We start from the raw sequence: 19,107 nt of genomic DNA on the forward strand, positions 1-19,107 counted from the left end.
AGAAAATGATTTTTCACTCAACTTGTGGAACAATGGATTTGACTTAAGAAATGAAAAACACAAAAATGTTATTATACGATATCTATTAATATTATTATCATTATTTTATTGTTATATAATATGAGATAATATAATATTGTTTTCAAAACAGGAAAAAATAACTATAACTGTAGTAGTTTAATTCTAAAATATCAACTAAGAGTGCTTTTTATATCACGTGCTATTAAAAGATTTAGAAAAAATGAATCCTTATTGAAAAATTGACGAAAACTATAGTACTTCTACTCGTATTATATATTGGCTTTGTATGTTTTTATAAATGATACCTAGATTACCAAGTTTAAATTAAAAATTCGGAAATTTATACTTTTAATTGAGTAACAGACTTTGCAATTATTGTTAACAAGCGATAAAGATATGAACTGAAACCGTAATGATTAAGTGGCTATTGTATACGGCAAAATGTTACAGGATACTATATCGTTAAATTTAAAAGACTGTTAAACAAACTTGATTACGTCGAAACAAATCTAAAATTAGATCAGCAATCAACAATGAAACTTCTAGAGGAACTGAATTGTTCAGAATCACTTGTATACGATTGATTAAGCTCTAGAAACAATGTTTTCAATGATTAATAAATAAAATTAAATTAAAATAAATAAGAATTAACATGTGCGAATGTATGCTATTATATATATATATATATACGTATGTATTTTAATTTGAAATGAGATAGAATATTAATTCGAGTAACTTGTCAGCATTATTTACTTGTTTATTTAAATCAAAATTCGAAAAGTCATAATTAATAAAAAAATACTTTCAATCCCTTCATTCTTTTGTCGTGTCTAGTAATCGGATAACTATCGAAGACCAGAAAATAATTGATACGTCTTTAGATTTTAAGTACGCAATTTAATATTTATAATATTACTCGCAATAGCAGAGTGTTTTCCATAATTTTAGAATATATAAGAAACCAAGTTTGTATACCGCACTGTCCGGCTTCCACTTCACATAAAATCCATAGGTGTGCGATCATTTATCAAAGTGATCCCATTTATAATTTTTATTTATTTATTTATTTTCATTTTATTGCCATTCTTAATAATATATTATTATTATTGCACAACCCGAGCTAAGGTCAAATTTCTGCGAGTAGTCTACGTTATGGGGTAGTATACTGGAGCTTCTTAAAACGTCACATATTGTTTCTCGACCGTATCGTTTGTACTGAGAAAAATACGGCTAAAAATAATGGTCAAAAAAAGCGTAATGCGTGACATGACTAGGCCCGTAAAATATATGTACGCGGAAAAAAGCTTTGCAGTCTTTTAAGTGGTTTAAATGGTAAGGGTAAGCTTAAGCCCCCGCCTCCGCGGATTCATATAATATTTTATCGCCGGAGTCACGCTGCTGATCCTGCATTGATTTAAGATGTATTTATCGTAATTTTTTTTCGATCGATTTTTACATGACGCACACGTGCCCGAGAGTCGTGATAATTTATTCATGGCAATGTGTGAAAACGAATAGATTCCAATTAAAATATGGTAATCGAGATGACATTTATGAACCGTGTCTGCCGGATGCTATGAACGCCAAATCGTTTCAGGCAAGACGCGCGCGCGAAGTAGCTCATCTCCTACGGAAAACCGGAAATTAATTGATACCATGAATGAAATATCATATGAACTGTGAGGTTCACGTAACAGAATCGGTTTTTCGTCGTGTTGGGTGCCCGCGTTTGGAAAATTGTAACCTAAAACGAACTTTTAGTAATACTGGGAATATCATCGCGATTTAGTCCCACCCACGTAATTACATTGATAAAAACTTCTTATCCACAACTCAATAGTAGTTACCATTTAAGATGTGAAGATTTCGCTATATTTGCATGTGTAATCTCGTATCTAAGGCAGTTGACGATGTATCAGAAAAAGGGAAAAAGGGAAATAAATAAAATTGTCTATATAAAAAATAAAAAAAAAAAAAAACAAAAAGTCTAATAATACTGCACTTAATTAGGCATTAATACAGAAGCATGATATTTCCAATAACATCCAAATATCTCATTGATATGTGGCACAACAATTAGAAGATTATAATAGTTGAGGAAAATAAATTTTCATAAGTGATTCTCCTCTACTCATCCTAGAAAATTTCCGATAATTATACTAAAATATCAAAAAAATACTAGTCATTAACGAAATCAAATACTCTGATTTCATTTTTGATAAGCCTTTTACTTTAGAATGTACAAAGTAAAAGAAAAATAGCTCATAGTATAATAGCTGCTAATAGCAGATTTTGCCTCTTCTACCTCATCTTTAAATCCAAATGCAACATTAAAATTAAAATATTTTACAATACAATGATTATACCTATCTGTTCGTATGGTATAAACATTTGGGGTTCAGCCAAACCGTCAAATATTTGTCCCATTCAGTCCTTCAAAAATATAGCTCTTCGCATTATTACACTGATACTTTAAGGTATATTAATAATTATTTACAACATAAAGTTTTGCAAATAAAAAATTTCACCAAATTCACTTAACTTCACTTAACTGTTACCAATTTCATGATATATTCAACTCAACATTAAACATCTTCATCCCAAATATAGCAATAGCAAACATCTCACAGGCTTGTATATGTTTGTGTATGTATGTGTTATGTGCATTGCTCACTATCTAAGCATATACATTTTCTCTTATACGTAAAGCCCGATTTATCATTGAGACGATATTCAACAGACACAAAACGAATGTTACGATGAGTTTTCGGATTTGAATATGCTCCTGAAAATTTGCCTTTTCTGAAACGAAAAGGGTATAGATATTAGAGTAATATAAAAGTTGACGCTATTTAATCTCGCCTTGGAACATAAAATTGTTTCAGACAGTTATGAAATACAAAGTAACGAGAATCTTTTATAATATATACGTGAAAAAAAAAACAGATATCCGTGTAAAACATCTGCTTTTTTTGCTTTTTTTAATGACTACGCGTAGTCCAAAAGTGCAACTGATAATCTAAACGCAAATAAAATGTGCGAAAATAAACAACTAGTTATAAGTATGAATTTTTTAATATGAAATATATCAATCTTGAAATCTTCACCCTTCTTGAAATATTTCAGTAAAAATTGAAATATACATTTAATTTTTTCAAAAAATGTTATCAAGAATCACTACGTATACATTTTTATGTATATATTATGTATAATCTTTCATTTTGAAGTAAATTGTTATCTGTTTAAATCAAATAAATATTATTTTATTTTAAAATTTGATTTGGTTTTCCATTGACTATTATAAATTGTAATGATAATACATAGATAGTAATAATACTTTAATTTTTAATTTATTTCAGACAATATACATTCTGTATCTTTGACACAACAAGAATATAGGATTAGAATGATATGAAGACAAAAATATACACAAAAGACACGATGGGAAAGAAAGGAGCTACTCATTGATGACAGTTTTATTAAAATAAAATTTCATCAATATTTTATAAAATATTTCGACACCACTTGCTTGCTATTCAAGCGTCTTGTGGGATTTCCAGGTATAGTAGGACTGAGGCCAAATCATTTTAATGAGATGATTTTTGCGAGTACCTAGTCATCCGATGGTGAAATCACACATCCGTTTTTGTTATACCCTGTCAACTTTTAACGTTAAATCCTTGCACCAACATTGTTGATCAAATGCTTCCGTCCTCCGAAAGCAACGTTTCGCACAACATTTACGTTATCGGCATCACTCCGAAACGTGGGGGGGAGAAAAATATAGAATCGATAGCGCGTGAAAAATCGGTTTTTCGAGGGCTCGATGGCGCACACTTGAAAATTCGTTTACGTATCCAACGGTCGTTTAGGTACGACAAAAAAAAAAAGCTACCAGTGGAGTACCGAAAATCGTATAATGTGTCGGTGAGAAGTTCACCTCTATCCCCAAGTAAGGGTACCACACGCGATACCTATCGGTTTTCTCCACTATCCCTTCTTTTCCCGTAAACGCACACGTAACGCGGTGAACGCGAAATGTACGATGTTATTGTTATGTACAACGTATTCGACGTCGTCATGCGGTTCGCTTACCCGACCATTATGGCTAGACACAAAGATATGGGCACGGTAACTTCTTGCATGTCATTGAAGCTTAACGAGGAACTTCCGTCGGTCGTGCCCTCGTCGTCGCTCTCCTCGCCCTCCGTCAGCACGCCGGTGTTCAGTTTGAAGTCCCGCATGTCCATCTGCGAAACGTACAACGGCGGTGAAAATGATACGGCGGATCGTTAGCGGGGTGGGGCGTTGGTATGAGGACGTGTTTATCGAAGGTGAAGGGTGGAAGGAGGCTCTGGTCGGGAACCCTTTGACGACTGCATCGTCTTCCCGTCCCGTCCGTGGGAGATGATAGAACACGCGTGTCGCGTACTACCGCTCTCTTTAGGCGGCAGTCGGCAATACAGGGGCGAAACGAGCACACGTCCCCCCTAAAACCGTTAAAGATTAAGTGTCGCAAGAAAAAAGGCAATACATCAACGTCATTTTTGATTTAGTATCGACAGTGGATATACACATTGCGTAACGTACATTGCCTCCGTCTCCGTCTAAAAAAAAATGTTTCGTTTTATGCACATTATAATATTGTTTCGTATCGGGTGTGCTGCGTTGTGGCGGCATACGTTTAATAACTAAGGCACGGCGTTTACTAGAAACCGAGTTATTTTTCATTCCAGTCCTTTCTACGATTCGGATTCGGACGTGTGTACGAAATTGAAGTTTTCTTATTATATCTATCATCTTCTTTTTCTCAGACACATTTCGTGGTGTGTATATTTTATTATTATTTTTTCGTGTTTTTAGAACGTAGACAAACCTACGAGTATTGAACGATGGCAATGGGGGAGGATGCTGAATCGATTCATTCGAAATTTAGTTTTTTTTTGTGTTACGACATACTCACGACCATTCTAAAACATAAATGCTATAAAATATATTTTTATTTAAATACCCAAACAATAAGCGACGTGTTTGTTTTAAGTTTTGTGTCCGGTATTTTAAGCCTTATAAGAAGCCGAATAATTGAATTATGATTCCTAAAGTGATTTCGAACGAAGCAAAAGGAATCGGTAAATGTTTTCCATTAAATTTGCGTAACCGAAAATATATTTTTAAATTAAATTAAAAAACATACACAAACCGAATGAAACGAATTTCTTAGCAGTTAAATGTCGGGGATAAAGCTCGTCGTAAAACTATATAAATTATTTTTAAGTTTTTTCTTTCTGGTCCATAGACACAAGAACCGGCCAGTACCTGAGTATATAGTAATACCATAGACGTACCTTCCATTGCTCCTTCCGCTGTATGACCAACATCCGCTTCCGGCGTTTCTTGCAGCCCCGACATAGACAACATTTTGCATAAATCCATTTAAAGCTCTTGGCCAGAATATCACCAATATTGGACAGGTACAACAGGAACAGCGGCATGCCCACGATAGCGTACAAAATAGTCGCCAACTTGCCCAGCAGCGTCCGTGGGGTCACATTACCATATCCTGCGAACACATGCGAATCAAGTCAAACTGTGTAGGTAATACAATATATATTTTATGGCTATTCTATAGGTTATAGTGGTAAAAAATAATTAAAGCAAAATCTCAAAATTTTTTTACGGCACAGTATGCTTCATAATTTAATATTTTTCTTCCAAACGCGAATTCATCGTGGTTTAGAATTTTCCATAAACACCTTCTCTCATCCCCTTGCCTTCTTATTAATTATGAATATGGTGCAGACACATTGACCTTTCCAATATCGAGATAAATAATAATTCCAAGACGTACTCAGAGGTGTTCATGTCTCTCGATGTTATATAATTTATTACCATTTTTCAATCGAAATTATTTATTTTGTTTTCACATAGGTAAAAAAAAATTACTGAATGTTTAATATTAACTTTACAAAACTTCAAAAAATAAAATCGTTTTTTTATTATGCCTTTTATTAATAACAATATATAATACGTATGTACATACATAAATATTTATAGTATAAGTATAATTTACAATATAATCAATGAGCATTGTTTTTCTAAAAACCCAAGTCTTTTCTAAGCTGCGGCGTCCAGTTGATATGACACTACTCTGACCTATATCATCTCATGATACCTTTCTGGGTACAATTTTGTTGTCCGATTGGATTTGAAACTAAAAATATTGTCCCGATACGACGTTTTTTTTTTTTTTTTTTTTTATTAAAATGCATTATATGGTTGCGGTTCGTAAACAACATCTCTATATTGCAAAAAATTGCGTATAAATTATATCAGTATATGATGATAGTTCGAGAAAAAAAAGGGGAGCGGGAAATTAAAGAACATTGCGTTTGCAATAATTACGGTAACGAATGACAATTAACACAGCGAAGACTGCATTCGAAAAAAAATGTCCGTTACGACTTGATTGAATTAGGCTAGACATAACGAAGCCCTTCTAATAAGGACGTTCCTACTGGGCATGGGGGGGGGGGGTGTAACCAAGACGTGCAAGGATCCGCAACCGTGATGAATTATCATCGTGCGACGTATGAGTGGGTTATTTTTTTTGCAAACAAATATTCTCATCAGGCATGCTACCGCGTTGTTTGATCGATTCAGTATAGTACTGCAGAGATAATAATAATATAATGGATACGCACTTCATTATGATAAATTAGATGGTATTTTCGTAATCTAATAAATCATCTTCTGGTTTGTCAAGATTAAAAACAAACAAAAAAAAAAAAAAAATGATTAATATATTTAATTTTCCAAGTGAAATGTAAAACATTCGTTTTCATATTCGTCCGACTCTTTATTTCGCTATCACCATAAACACTTATATCGACCCCGTGTCACTGACGGGTTTCTCTCACGTGAACAGTGATCATATTTATAAACATTCTCTTGCCCAGCTAAATCATTACACAATATCACGGATATTACGATGTGTTCGCAAAAAATATTATAATAAAAAATACAAAACGCGTCTCGATTTTATGTATGTGTACGACGTGTTGTAATGTGTATTTAAACGATCACAAAAGGAATAACACGTATAGGTATATACATAATATTTTATCCCATTGTGTTCGGCGTTTTTATTCGTTATTTGATTTAGGAGCCCGTCGCATACGCGTGCAGCGATACAAAGGATTTTCTATAAATCACAAAAAACCTACATAATACGTTTTCTATTATAACAATAAAAATATTATTATTATTATTATTATTATTATTATGATAATATTATTCTATTACCGTTATACATTTGTGCGTTTCGAAATTTTCTGCGAACCATTATTTGTTAAATACTATGGGTCACCAATTCTACGAAATAGATGCATATTATAATTCGGGTTTATAACCTATTAGTTAATAATAGTCTCGTGTCAGTCACCTTAGACTACTCTGTCAGTCTAGTAATTGATAATTTTAGAGATCGTATCAATGCGAACTGCAAGTTTTGGATTCATATTCATAAATATCGTAGAAATAGAAACGCGGTTTAACTAATGAGTTTATATAATATTGAATATGCAGTTTAGCTTATCACCACGTTAACTTATACATAATACAGTTGTCGTTTGGCCATCAAGTTCAGTATAATTATAGTTCACTGACTTGAATTTCAAGTAAGAAAACTGTCTAGTAGTGTGATTAAAAAAAAAAAAAATCAATGACGTACCCCGAATGTTTATATACGGGCCTGTTATTTGGTCATGTCATTTGCGTGATTGAGCTTACGATAATAATGATAGATCATTGCTTTGAAACAGTAACGGTTCCGGATCTAGAATTTAATCGTTTTTAATCGTTTTCCGTGCAGAGATTTTGAGGTTTGGAGATTATTATTACTTATTGCAAATCTCACGAAAAAAATATCAAAATAAATATCGTTTGGTTTAACTACGGTTTGGCCGTCGTCTTATCAAATTTAAACAACCATATCTGAGTAAATTCAAAAAACACGTATTCAAAATGTCTAGAACGGATCAGCATATTGCGTGTAGTGATTATTTTCTTGATTCCCAGTAATAATAATCGACTATCAAACCGTTTACAAAATACTAGTATCAAGTAAAAATATAATCGCCTAGAATGTTTATTACTATCTAAAAAACGTGAAGATGCATTAACGATTCGAAGAATAATTCAAGACCCAAGTGAAAATTAATGTATTACACTAATTATTACGATAATAACGTAGTACAAAATATCTTCAAGTGTTTGGGTCCGAACTTTAAGTTTTTATAAAATGCATAATGAAGTACTTGATTTTAAATTAAAAAAATATTAGAAAAAAATCCATAATGCTTAAAGAATATTTAATAGATACTGTCCCTGAGATAAATCAATGTCTCTACTTTCGGAATTTTAAACGTCGATAAAAACAATTGATTGCAAATATTCTACTGATTTCTTTAGTGTTTTGAAAAATTATATACATAAAGAACTTTTTTGTAAGAGACACGTTTTATTAAATCCCCATGTGGGATAAAAATCAAATTGCTCAGTATATTTAACAAAGTAAATCGTTTGGTTTGACGATGTACACGATAATTTCCAAGCCACACGATATAGGTTACTTTTATTCTTTATCTGGCTGAACGAAATACAATCTCTCTTCTCGTATTCAACCTTTTGTTGGTTTTACAGTCGAACATACACTTTATATTCTTCCCTCTTTTAAGTTAAGTTTTTTTAGTTCTGTTTAGCTTAATAATCTAGCATAAAATATCATTTGTTCGAAAAATGAAGTTCTTGGACATCCTCGGTCCCTCTTTCTTTCAATTTTAATTTCTATCACCTATTCTATAAACTATATCGTTTTCGTGTCACAATATCATTACTAATCATATTCTATCGTTTTAATTTGATGGTTTTGAGTATCTCTCTGTGTTAATTTATTTCACCGAGTACTCTGCCGTTGGTGCGGTATTCTATTTAACTCATCCAGCATCCTTCACCAACACCACATTTCAAAGCTTTCAAGGATTCGTTATCATGTCTTATTTAGTATCTAAGTTTCGCAGCCGTATAGTACCACACTCCATTTGTATACTTTTATGAAGCATTTATTCATCCTAATACTCATGCTTTTAGAACATAAACATTATTTCTTATTTATAAAATCTTACTTTTCCTATATGCTTCTGGATCATATTTCCATAATGCATCCGTCTTAGTAAATTTAGCTTCCTAGGTATATAAAATGTTCCAATTGTTTTATTAGAAAATTTCACTTTATATATTAATTGTAAGGATTCGATCGAATTTTCAGCTTATCATAATTTAAGTTTTTTACCAGTTGATAATCATATGATATTTTTGGAAACATCTCGCCATATTTTCTAGTGTTTTTTCGATATTGTACTCATTACTAGCTTGGAGCGTAATATCGTCAGACGATCTTAAAAAGGATAATATTTCTTCACCTAATTTTATTTTTGAGCAGTATTTCTCTAATTTATTTAATAGACAATTTAATATGAATATTAAAAAGAGTTTGTGAGAGTAAATATATTTTACTTACAGCCTTCCTAATTATGATTTTCTCTGTTTTATCAATTACTTTTATTTTAGTTGTTTGGTCGTTGTGTAAATTTTCTGTACATATTATTTTACATCTATGTATAGTCATAGTCAGATGGCACCTTATGGAAAACTTTTTCCAAATCTATTAAAGCTATAAAAGTGTCTTTACTATAATAATAGTATTTGTTTTTCTACCAACATTCTTAAATTTAGGATTGTCTCCTCAGTACTTTTATTCCTTCTGAACCCGATTGGTCGCTGCTTAGTTATTTATCTAAATATTTATTTAATAATTTCATTATTATTACAACGTAAACAGTTTTATTAAAGAAAAGGGTTAAGTGGATTCAAACGGCCCCGTAAACATGCGCCATCTTATGCCGGATTACCGTGCATGTACATTATAATAAAGAGCATCATCTGTTCCGAAATGTGAGATTGTGTCCGTTTCGCGATCATATTTCGTGCGCAAAAAAAAAAAAAAAAAAAAACGCGGTCCACGTTCTCTCAGTCCGTCTGATAAATTATCACGACGATGAACGGACCTCCGAGAAGTCGGCTTACGATACACTTTGGCGCAAATCTCGGGGTCGCAATAAGAGCAGTGAGCTTAACGGTCATCTCCTCACCACCTTTCCTCCCAACGTACCACCGGTACCGAAACAAAAACCTTGGACGCGTCGTTCTGTGCGCGAAACACAGACATCGTTTTATTGACAGTTATTCTTCTCGTTATGCGGTATCTTTGTTACTTCGTATACATAATTTATAATGCTATCGGACGGCGAAATCCGCAGTGTTTCGTGCCCGACCCAAAGCTAACGGAATACAAAATCAAGGTGACTGGTCTTTCATTAACATCATGTGTCTTATCGGATTCGTTTCAGGCCGTTGTGGTCGATCGTGGTCCTCCCTCTTCTGTGGTGCAGAGAGACGCGATATTTTCGAAAACAGTAGAAAAATCGTACACTGCCTAATGTAGTGAGTTCTACGGCACGCTATCGTAGTACGGCGGTGGCGAGCCTTTAAGTAACCTGCACATTGATAAAAATAAATAAAAATAATTTATTATTATTGCATTTGTTCAAACCCATGCAGACGTATCGGTAGGAAATAATATTTAAAAAATTATTCTTAAAAATTATCATTTAAAACAGTTAAATATATATATATATATACTTTACGGTGAACATAACCTATGTATAATCACATAAATATTATTATTTAAAAAGCGATGTAATATCAAATTATTTTCTATCGCGTTTATTTATTTATTTATTTTTTTATTTTTGGAAAAAATACCATGCACATATTTCAATCGGCGCTTCTTTGCAATTTGTGCAAGCTGGTTGCTCTGGTTCTCAGGCTCATTACCCTCACTATAGAGGATGATTTTGCTACTAAACTGGTTCTGTATTTTATTAAAAATTATTTGAAATAAAATTATAAAGCACCTTTAGATGACTATATTTTGAGACGGAATAGGCATCTATATTTAAACACTGATTTATAGGTGCACTTGTGATTAGTTGCTTTAACATCATAACGCACGTTGTCCCGCAGCAACCACTCATATGAGTCTCATTATAATTTTTTTTCAACTAAATATTAAGTATGTAAAATGTGCGATTTTGATTTTGTTTTAAGATAAAAATATGGGATTCATCCAGCACCGGGTTTTCGTGTACATACACTATTTAGTAGTACCATAGCTAAATTCGTACAAACTTTAGCGAATTTTAAAAATAAATATTTTGTGGAGAAAAAAATAAAATATGATGCCGGTAGCTACGCGTAATTCGATATCGTGTCAGTGGGAAGTTGTCAATCATGTATGAACATGCGTGTCTCGAAATACATTCGTATTCTTTCTATGGCCTCACTTCACGATCGGAACCCTATTCGACGGCTCCAAACAGATCCAATCAAACCCTGTCTCGGTTAGTCTTATCGGATGAAAAGGTGAAATTATTTATCCAGGAAAACGCATATTTAACCGGCCATTCGATGCACTCTGCATTGCGTTAGAACCACATCTTAAAATCGAAAGCTAGCTCGGGACACCGGCCGTGACCGTGTGTGACTCAACTTCACACGCGTTGTTACCGCGTTATTGGAAACGAGATTGTCTCACTTCATATGCAGGTAAATCACTCATCATACCCGTGTGTTGTGCGGCTGTACGCGTGTCAACACCGTACCGTGTTAAGTATACATGAGAACGTTTTCATTATCTGGTAAAAGTTAACATCGTTTCGCTTTTTACGCGGCCAACCCCGCTCTCGCCCTCGAATCACATATTCCCGTGAATAATTATCAATTATAATTGATAAAATCACCGAGGGACGGCCGATGGCGATATCAAAAGATTATCGGTCGATCACGCACCTTTGTAGACTAGCGACGAGCGAACACGACACTTGAAACAATTGACGCGACGATATTTCAATTATTCGTCAATTATAATAATTATTATTAATATGTTTATCAATTATTGATCCCTGGCGAAAAATGTTGGTTACAGGTGCGCGCGCTTTCCATGGTAGGTAGTCGTATTCCGTATCCTCCCGTCCGATCGACGTGCGAGTCGTACGCACGTAATTAGCGTTATTGAACCGGAAAAGATTGTTGGTACATGACCGAACTACGTGTACAGTATCTCTCGTTCGCCGTTCACGACCGATTTATTTTTGAATGAGCAACGTTGTCATGACACTTTATTGTTACGTGATCACTGCAAATAGATAATGTTAATAATTGTAAATACATGTTTACCCCCAATAAAACGGTAACCGTCATTACCAAAAGAGTGTGTAGCGGACTATCGTAAAACAGCCTCGCTTTAGTACGATTTTACGATCCTAGTGATATTTATTTTTCTATTTATTCATTAATTAAATTATCATAAATTAGCCTGCACTAAATAAGAAAGTAGATATTTACATTTTAGATTTGAGCATTGCAGTACGAGTAGTAAACATGGTAATAATTGTATATATATATATATATAAAACAGCAATAACAGCAATATACACAAGGATTTGAAGAAAAAAATACTATCAAGATTTTCATAGGCGACGGTCATTAAGAGAATCTCACTGTCTCGGTTTTTTATATAATTGTTTTTGAATTGGAAATTGTCCAAAAGGAAATAGGTACGTCCAAGTAGAGTGTTGGGGAATATTAAATTTTATAAGATATTTGAAAGCCGGACAGTCTATAACATTAGATAATAAATCATTTAGAAAAATGTTATCTAACATCTGTCTACGGTCAATTTAAGAGCCTAAGCCAATATAATCATATGAGGTGCACATTGAATGATCAAAATAAAATTTGCATACCTCAAGAATTCTCGTTGAACACTTTTTACTGAGCTGAATTTATATTGTGTTTATCGTGAAAGATAAAAAAAGCATACCTCATTATCGTAAGACTTCCGATCGCTCCTTTTTTCTCCGGTCAATGGATCTAATTCAAAACTAATTGCTGCTAACTACAAATTGCAAGATTTCATGGTCTTAAAAATATAATAGTATATTGATATAATAAATAATCAATCGGACACTACACGTACTATATACATTGTTCACTCTCTCTTCTTCATCTCCTACTATCTGACGTATACGCAAATACATGGAAACTTTGTTCCGCAAAATCGATAGTTTCCTCATTTCCGTCAAAATGGTATACTATAATACAAGTTTATCTATTATAATATTCAGGTTTGAATAAAATATACGTGTAATACAACGTAAGAATTTTAATAACATTCGCATATCGTATAACTTTGTTGTTTTCAAAAAAAAAAAAAAAATCAGCAATTCACCAGCCACCTGAGAATGTCATTAAACAATACTCCAAGTGGGCATATCGTATAACTTGAGGACGAGGTTTACGAACAATATATAAGTATCATTATAATATTATTATAATAATATTATGTAAACGATTTTTAAATTTTCATATAATAACGATAAGTAACTTTAATGCGTTTAATATCATCTGTTTGTAATGTTTCAGAATAAAAATTTCAAAATATTATGCATTCTATACAATCAACTAGATTAAAAGACATTAAAATGTAGTAAAACGATCTTTTACAACAATTTTCAATAAATTTTAAGTGTTTTTCAAAACATTTTATTTATCTTTGTTGTTATTATTGTTATTTCAATCGTCATATTTCGTTTTGAAATTTTCTCAGCTGAAATATATTATACAGAAATGCATAATGGCTGCCATTTAAAAATCAAAAGACATTGGTCCATACACTTAAAAATAGTATATTTTTTTATTTATATACATTTTAATTTACGTGCATATCTTTGATCTCATCATTGATGGAGACGTACATTCTAATATATATATATATATATATATGTTACCGGAAAAGTGTTTAATCTGGCTTATTATAGAATATCTAGGTATTTTAGAGAATGTGAAAAAATAGCAAAGAACATATAAAATTGACATAATTACTAAGTATTTTATAGAATACCGATCCTTAATTAGGCAATGTATACATTTAATAAACAATTATATTTAAGTGTACCTTTATAAGTACATTTATATTTTACACATATTTATATGTTTGACAATCATATATACGATATGACATATAAGTAAAAGTAATGTAATAAAATAACGGATTAAGTGAAAAATATATAATTTATTCAATCAAACCTAATTTTCAATTAAGTTTTCATTGATTATTTATTATACAATGCTGTTGGAATGTTTCATACTGAATTAAATAAAATCAGAAATAGTCAAAAAAAAAAAAAAAAAATACTTTAACTCTATCAAATAAGAAAAATGAGGTAATATTATATGAAGATTTTCTACTTATGTATATTATAATGAAAATAAAAATAATATCTTAATCATATGGTCACGGCTGTATCGAGTACAATTAACATTGTTAAGATAATGTAGTTATATTTTTCTCCCTTCATGCCATTATACTTAGAATATAGGATTCACTCATTAGAACAAAATGAACGATCATGTTTTGTTGAAATAAGTGGAGTCAAAAAAGAAAAAGATGAAAATGTTGAAAATATAGTCAAAAAAATTGCAGATTCACTGAAGATTGAACTGAATAAGTCTGATGTTGAAAATTTTTATAGAAAGCCTACAAACCGGATCCCAGATAAGCCATTAATAGTAGTTAAACTGGCATCCAAGAGCAAATGTTATGAATTCATGATGAAAATAGGTAAAATTTATTATAAAGACCAAAGTATTTATATAAATGGAAGTCTAACAGCATTCAATAGAAAACTGTTTTAGGAAACAAGAACTAAAGGAAAATAACTGGGTTATGAATTTGTTGAGTTATGGAAAAATATTTTATAAGAAATATGAACAGATCACTAATATACATATTAAACGTTTCGAAGATCTAAATTTTTTATAACTTATCATAATAATAACATCACACATTGTCTTCTTAAATTTCATCTCAATTTAGAAATAATATTCGTAATGTTGAAATTTTTCACTTCTACAAATAATCAAAAACTTTTTTTACACATACAAGTTTCATTACACAAAATAACATAATTATTTTATATGGTCAGATGAGATATATATTAATTTTTTTTTGTTTTTAGGATAGTAATTATTGTCTGTCAAAGAAACATAACTTTATGTATTATTCTAGGACATATCAAAAATGTAAACAATAGGTTAATATTATTCACCTTTCTTATAATAAATATTTTTACACATATATTAGTAGAATATATTTTGTGGAAGGCAATTACGTTAATTATAATATTATGTAATATTTACATTATAATCTCACTTAATCACCTAGGTCAACCTGTTATAGTAACTTTTAAAACTAATCAATATAATTTAATTAAATATTATCATTATTTAGAGCGACTCATTAAATTTCATAATTATTTTCCGTTATGACTGAATTTAATTCAGATTTTATAGACAGTTATATCACAAATGATAATGGTTGTATTATGATTAATTATATAAATGAGTATTTGTCCAGTATCCATTTACTTGAATAATTACTTGAATGTTTTACACATGAATATTAGATCATATAATCGTAACATAGATGATTTTTGGTGTTTAATAAACGACTCAATAAATTGTTTAGACATAATCATATTTACTGAAACTTGGAACAATACTGGTTGTATACCTCAAAAGTTAACAGGTTTTTCAAATAATAAAACTGATAAAAATTATAATCAAAATGATGATGTTATTATTTACATAAACAACAAACATAATATATTGGTAGAACAAGAGGATATATTCTCAGAAACTAGTTGCTTAAAAATTAGTTTAAAGAATAAAGATAAGCCTATAACCATATTAGCTACTTAACTTTCACCATAAACTTATATATCTAGTTTTCAAGTAGAGTTAGAAAAAGTTATAACCGGAGATATGATTAATAAAAATTAAATGTGGATTAGTGATATTAATATTGATATATATAACCTACGTCACTAATTACCGAAAAGTATTTAAATATTTTATCATCAAATGGATTTATTTCCAATATAAATACGTATACTAGGGCAAGGTATAATAATAAATCATGTGTTGATTATATATTTAGTAGGAATCTTAATTTAAATTCAGCAATTATCTAGACTAGCATAACCGATCATTATTCTATTATATGTAGTCAAAAAAATACACAGGTTATTAACAAAACTCCAGATATTTATTCAAACTTAACATCTTATATAGATTATAAAAAGGCAATTCATTTGTTAGCTACTAATAAATGGAATGGATTATTTGAAACTAACAATACAACAACAGCATTAAATATTTTTAACAATTTTATATTAGATACACAAAATAGTTGTACGGTTTCAAAAAATCAAACAAAAAAAAAAATGTAGGTTAAAACCATGGATTACAAATTACTTGATGAATTCGTTAAAAAATAAAGATAAATTTAATATTAAAACCAAAAAAGATCCAATAACCAAATAATAATTAATTTAATATAAAAAATATAGGAATAAACTAACTACTCTTATCAGGAAGGCTAAAGAAAAATATTAAATAAACAAAATTGAAAAATGTGATGGGAAAGGACGAGATATAAGGCAGGTTATAAATGAAATATCAGGTAGAATTAATACTTCGCCAACACTTCCGATTAAAGAAATATTAGAAGCTACCTTAATACTAATCCTAATGAATACCTTAATATAGTTAATTCTTATTACGCAACAACTGGTAGTAGGTTGGTCGAAAAAAACTTCATTAAAAATATAAATAAAACAGAGCACACCTTAGATGTCAATACCAATCAATCAACCTCATATAACAATTTCAAATTAAACACAATTGGTAGTAATAACGTCAAGATGGTATTAAAAAAGTTAAATAACAACTCTGCGCCTGAACCAGATGGTTTCACTGCAAAAATTTTTAAACAAATCGGTGACAATGTATTATTGCCTAATGTCCACATGATTAACTGTAGTCTTATCAGTAGTTTAGTACCGGATGAATTTAAAGTAGCTAGGATAGTACCGGTTTATAAAAAAGAAAATATTAAGGATTTTTCTAATTATAGGCCCAATTCGCTAGTTGGATTATTGGCTAAAAGTCTTAAAAAGATAGTTAAAAACCAATTTTTAGAGTTCTTAGAGTATAACAAAATTTTATTTGAGGGGCAGTATGGTTTTAGAAGAAACATGGGCACAGAGGATGCATTGTTTGATCAGACAAATTTCTTGCATAATAAAAGTAATAGTAAAAATAAGATATTAATCGTTTTCTTAAATCTAGAAAAGGCATTCGACTCAATTATTCGACGGATTCTAATGCAAAAGTTAAAGGAGTTGGGTTTTGATTCAATCACGTTGAATTGGTTTGAAAGTTATTTGAGTGATAGACAATAACTGATTACAGTTGTACCACTCCATAGTAATTATTGTTATGTAGATGATTACGGGGTCACACAAAGTACATCGTTAGGGCCGGTACCAATCCTAATTTATATTAACTCGATACCAGCCTCCAAAATAAAGGTAAGTTATTTATGTTTGCTGATGATATTACTTTAGTTAACGTTGAAAATAATTGGGAATATTTAAAACAAATTTTTGAATTTGACCTACGTAAATTATATATCTGGATGAAAGTGAACCTACTATCCCTTAATATTGATAAATAAGTATACATGCCAATAGTCACTAATACACCACAGTTCCCATGGACTATAACTTAACAGTCTATAGTTGCGATATATATTCTGCCAGTTGTGACTACAAACCAATGGAAATGGTACATTCTTTCAAATATTTAGGGGTGACAATGGATCACAAACTTAAATAGTCAGATCACTTACATATAATTAAAAATAAAATGAGGATATTAGCTACTCTATCTTACAAAATACGATTCTTAAGCAAATTAACCATAATGACTGTGTACATGGCTCTGTGTCAATCAATTCTGTTATAACCTTTGTTGGGTGGTGCAATTAGAATAGATATAGCTGCAATTCATACAACAGAAAAAAAATATTATAAAAATAGCGTTTTCCCTCCCGTTATTTTATTCATCAGTGGAATTATTTAAATATACAAACACATTATCTATTTATAAATTATATATAAGACAAATTCTAATTAAATCTATACAAAGGCAAACTATAAATGATAAAGGAATTATAGAAAAATAATGGGAAAATGTATTAAAATTCCATTTACATCCCTAACTTGTTCAAAAATCTCTCCTGACCATATGTGTAAAACAATTCTTAATAATTTAGATAATGATGTAAAGAATCAAATAAAAAATGTTTGAGTTATATTATGATATTAATATATTATAATGAGTTATGTTCAAACAATACAAATAATGTTACTATTAAATATAACATAAAAAAATTATTAAACAAGGTTGTGGTTGACCTGAGTGGACATGAGTGTGTAAATCAAATTATAAAATATCGTTATGTGAAATAACCTTAAGTTCGTAATGTAAAATATTATGTTTTTTATTATTCTTCTTTTTGTTTTGTATTACATATTACCTTATACTACATTTTTGATAACTTTGTTATAAAAATGTTGTTAAAAAACAATGTCATAAGGTACTATAGTTATATGATTTAATTTTGTATATTATTATCTTATATCGTCCATTTTATTTTATTATATTATATTTCATTGTTATGTTATTTTACGTAAAATGGTAATCGTATGCCAGATACGAGCATTAGCTCAGTTGGCATACGTGTCAGTTGTAATTTATTGTCAATTATATTTAAAAATACAATGTGAAACTGAATAAAGATAATTATAATAATAATACTCTCAACTATTTTTTTTATTTATTTATTTTTTTTTTAATTTACGATAATTATCACGTCATCGTAATTTATGGGCACACGCGTAAGATCTGTACTAGTTTTTTGTTTTCTACGATTGCAAAACACTCTATATTTTTCTTTTTTCTTTCGAGCGTCTTTCTGTCCCTTTTTGCACGTTGTTGATG

At 30.6% G+C, this 19,107-nt stretch overlaps 1 protein-coding gene across 1 annotated transcript in view; it reads right to left on the bottom strand.

Annotated features, from left to right (window-relative positions):
* LOC112681819 (TWiK family of potassium channels protein 7) overlaps positions 1–19,107 on the bottom strand; it is a 112,777-nt gene that overhangs the window by 38,781 nt on the left and 54,889 nt on the right. The window contains exons 2-3 of the mRNA XM_025552134.1: positions 5,367–5,581; positions 4,117–4,271 (exon numbers count right to left, since the gene is read on the bottom strand). Of these exons, the coding sequence (XP_025407919.1) occupies positions 4,117–4,271; positions 5,367–5,581 (370 nt within the window). The remainder of the gene's footprint in view (positions 1–4,116; positions 4,272–5,366; positions 5,582–19,107) is intronic.

This window comes from Sipha flava, unplaced genomic scaffold (genome assembly GCF_003268045.1).
Source record: "Sipha flava isolate LNK unplaced genomic scaffold, YSA_version1 197_pilon_pilon, whole genome shotgun sequence".
In the NCBI taxonomy this organism is placed as follows: domain Eukaryota; kingdom Metazoa; phylum Arthropoda; class Insecta; order Hemiptera; family Aphididae; genus Sipha; species Sipha flava.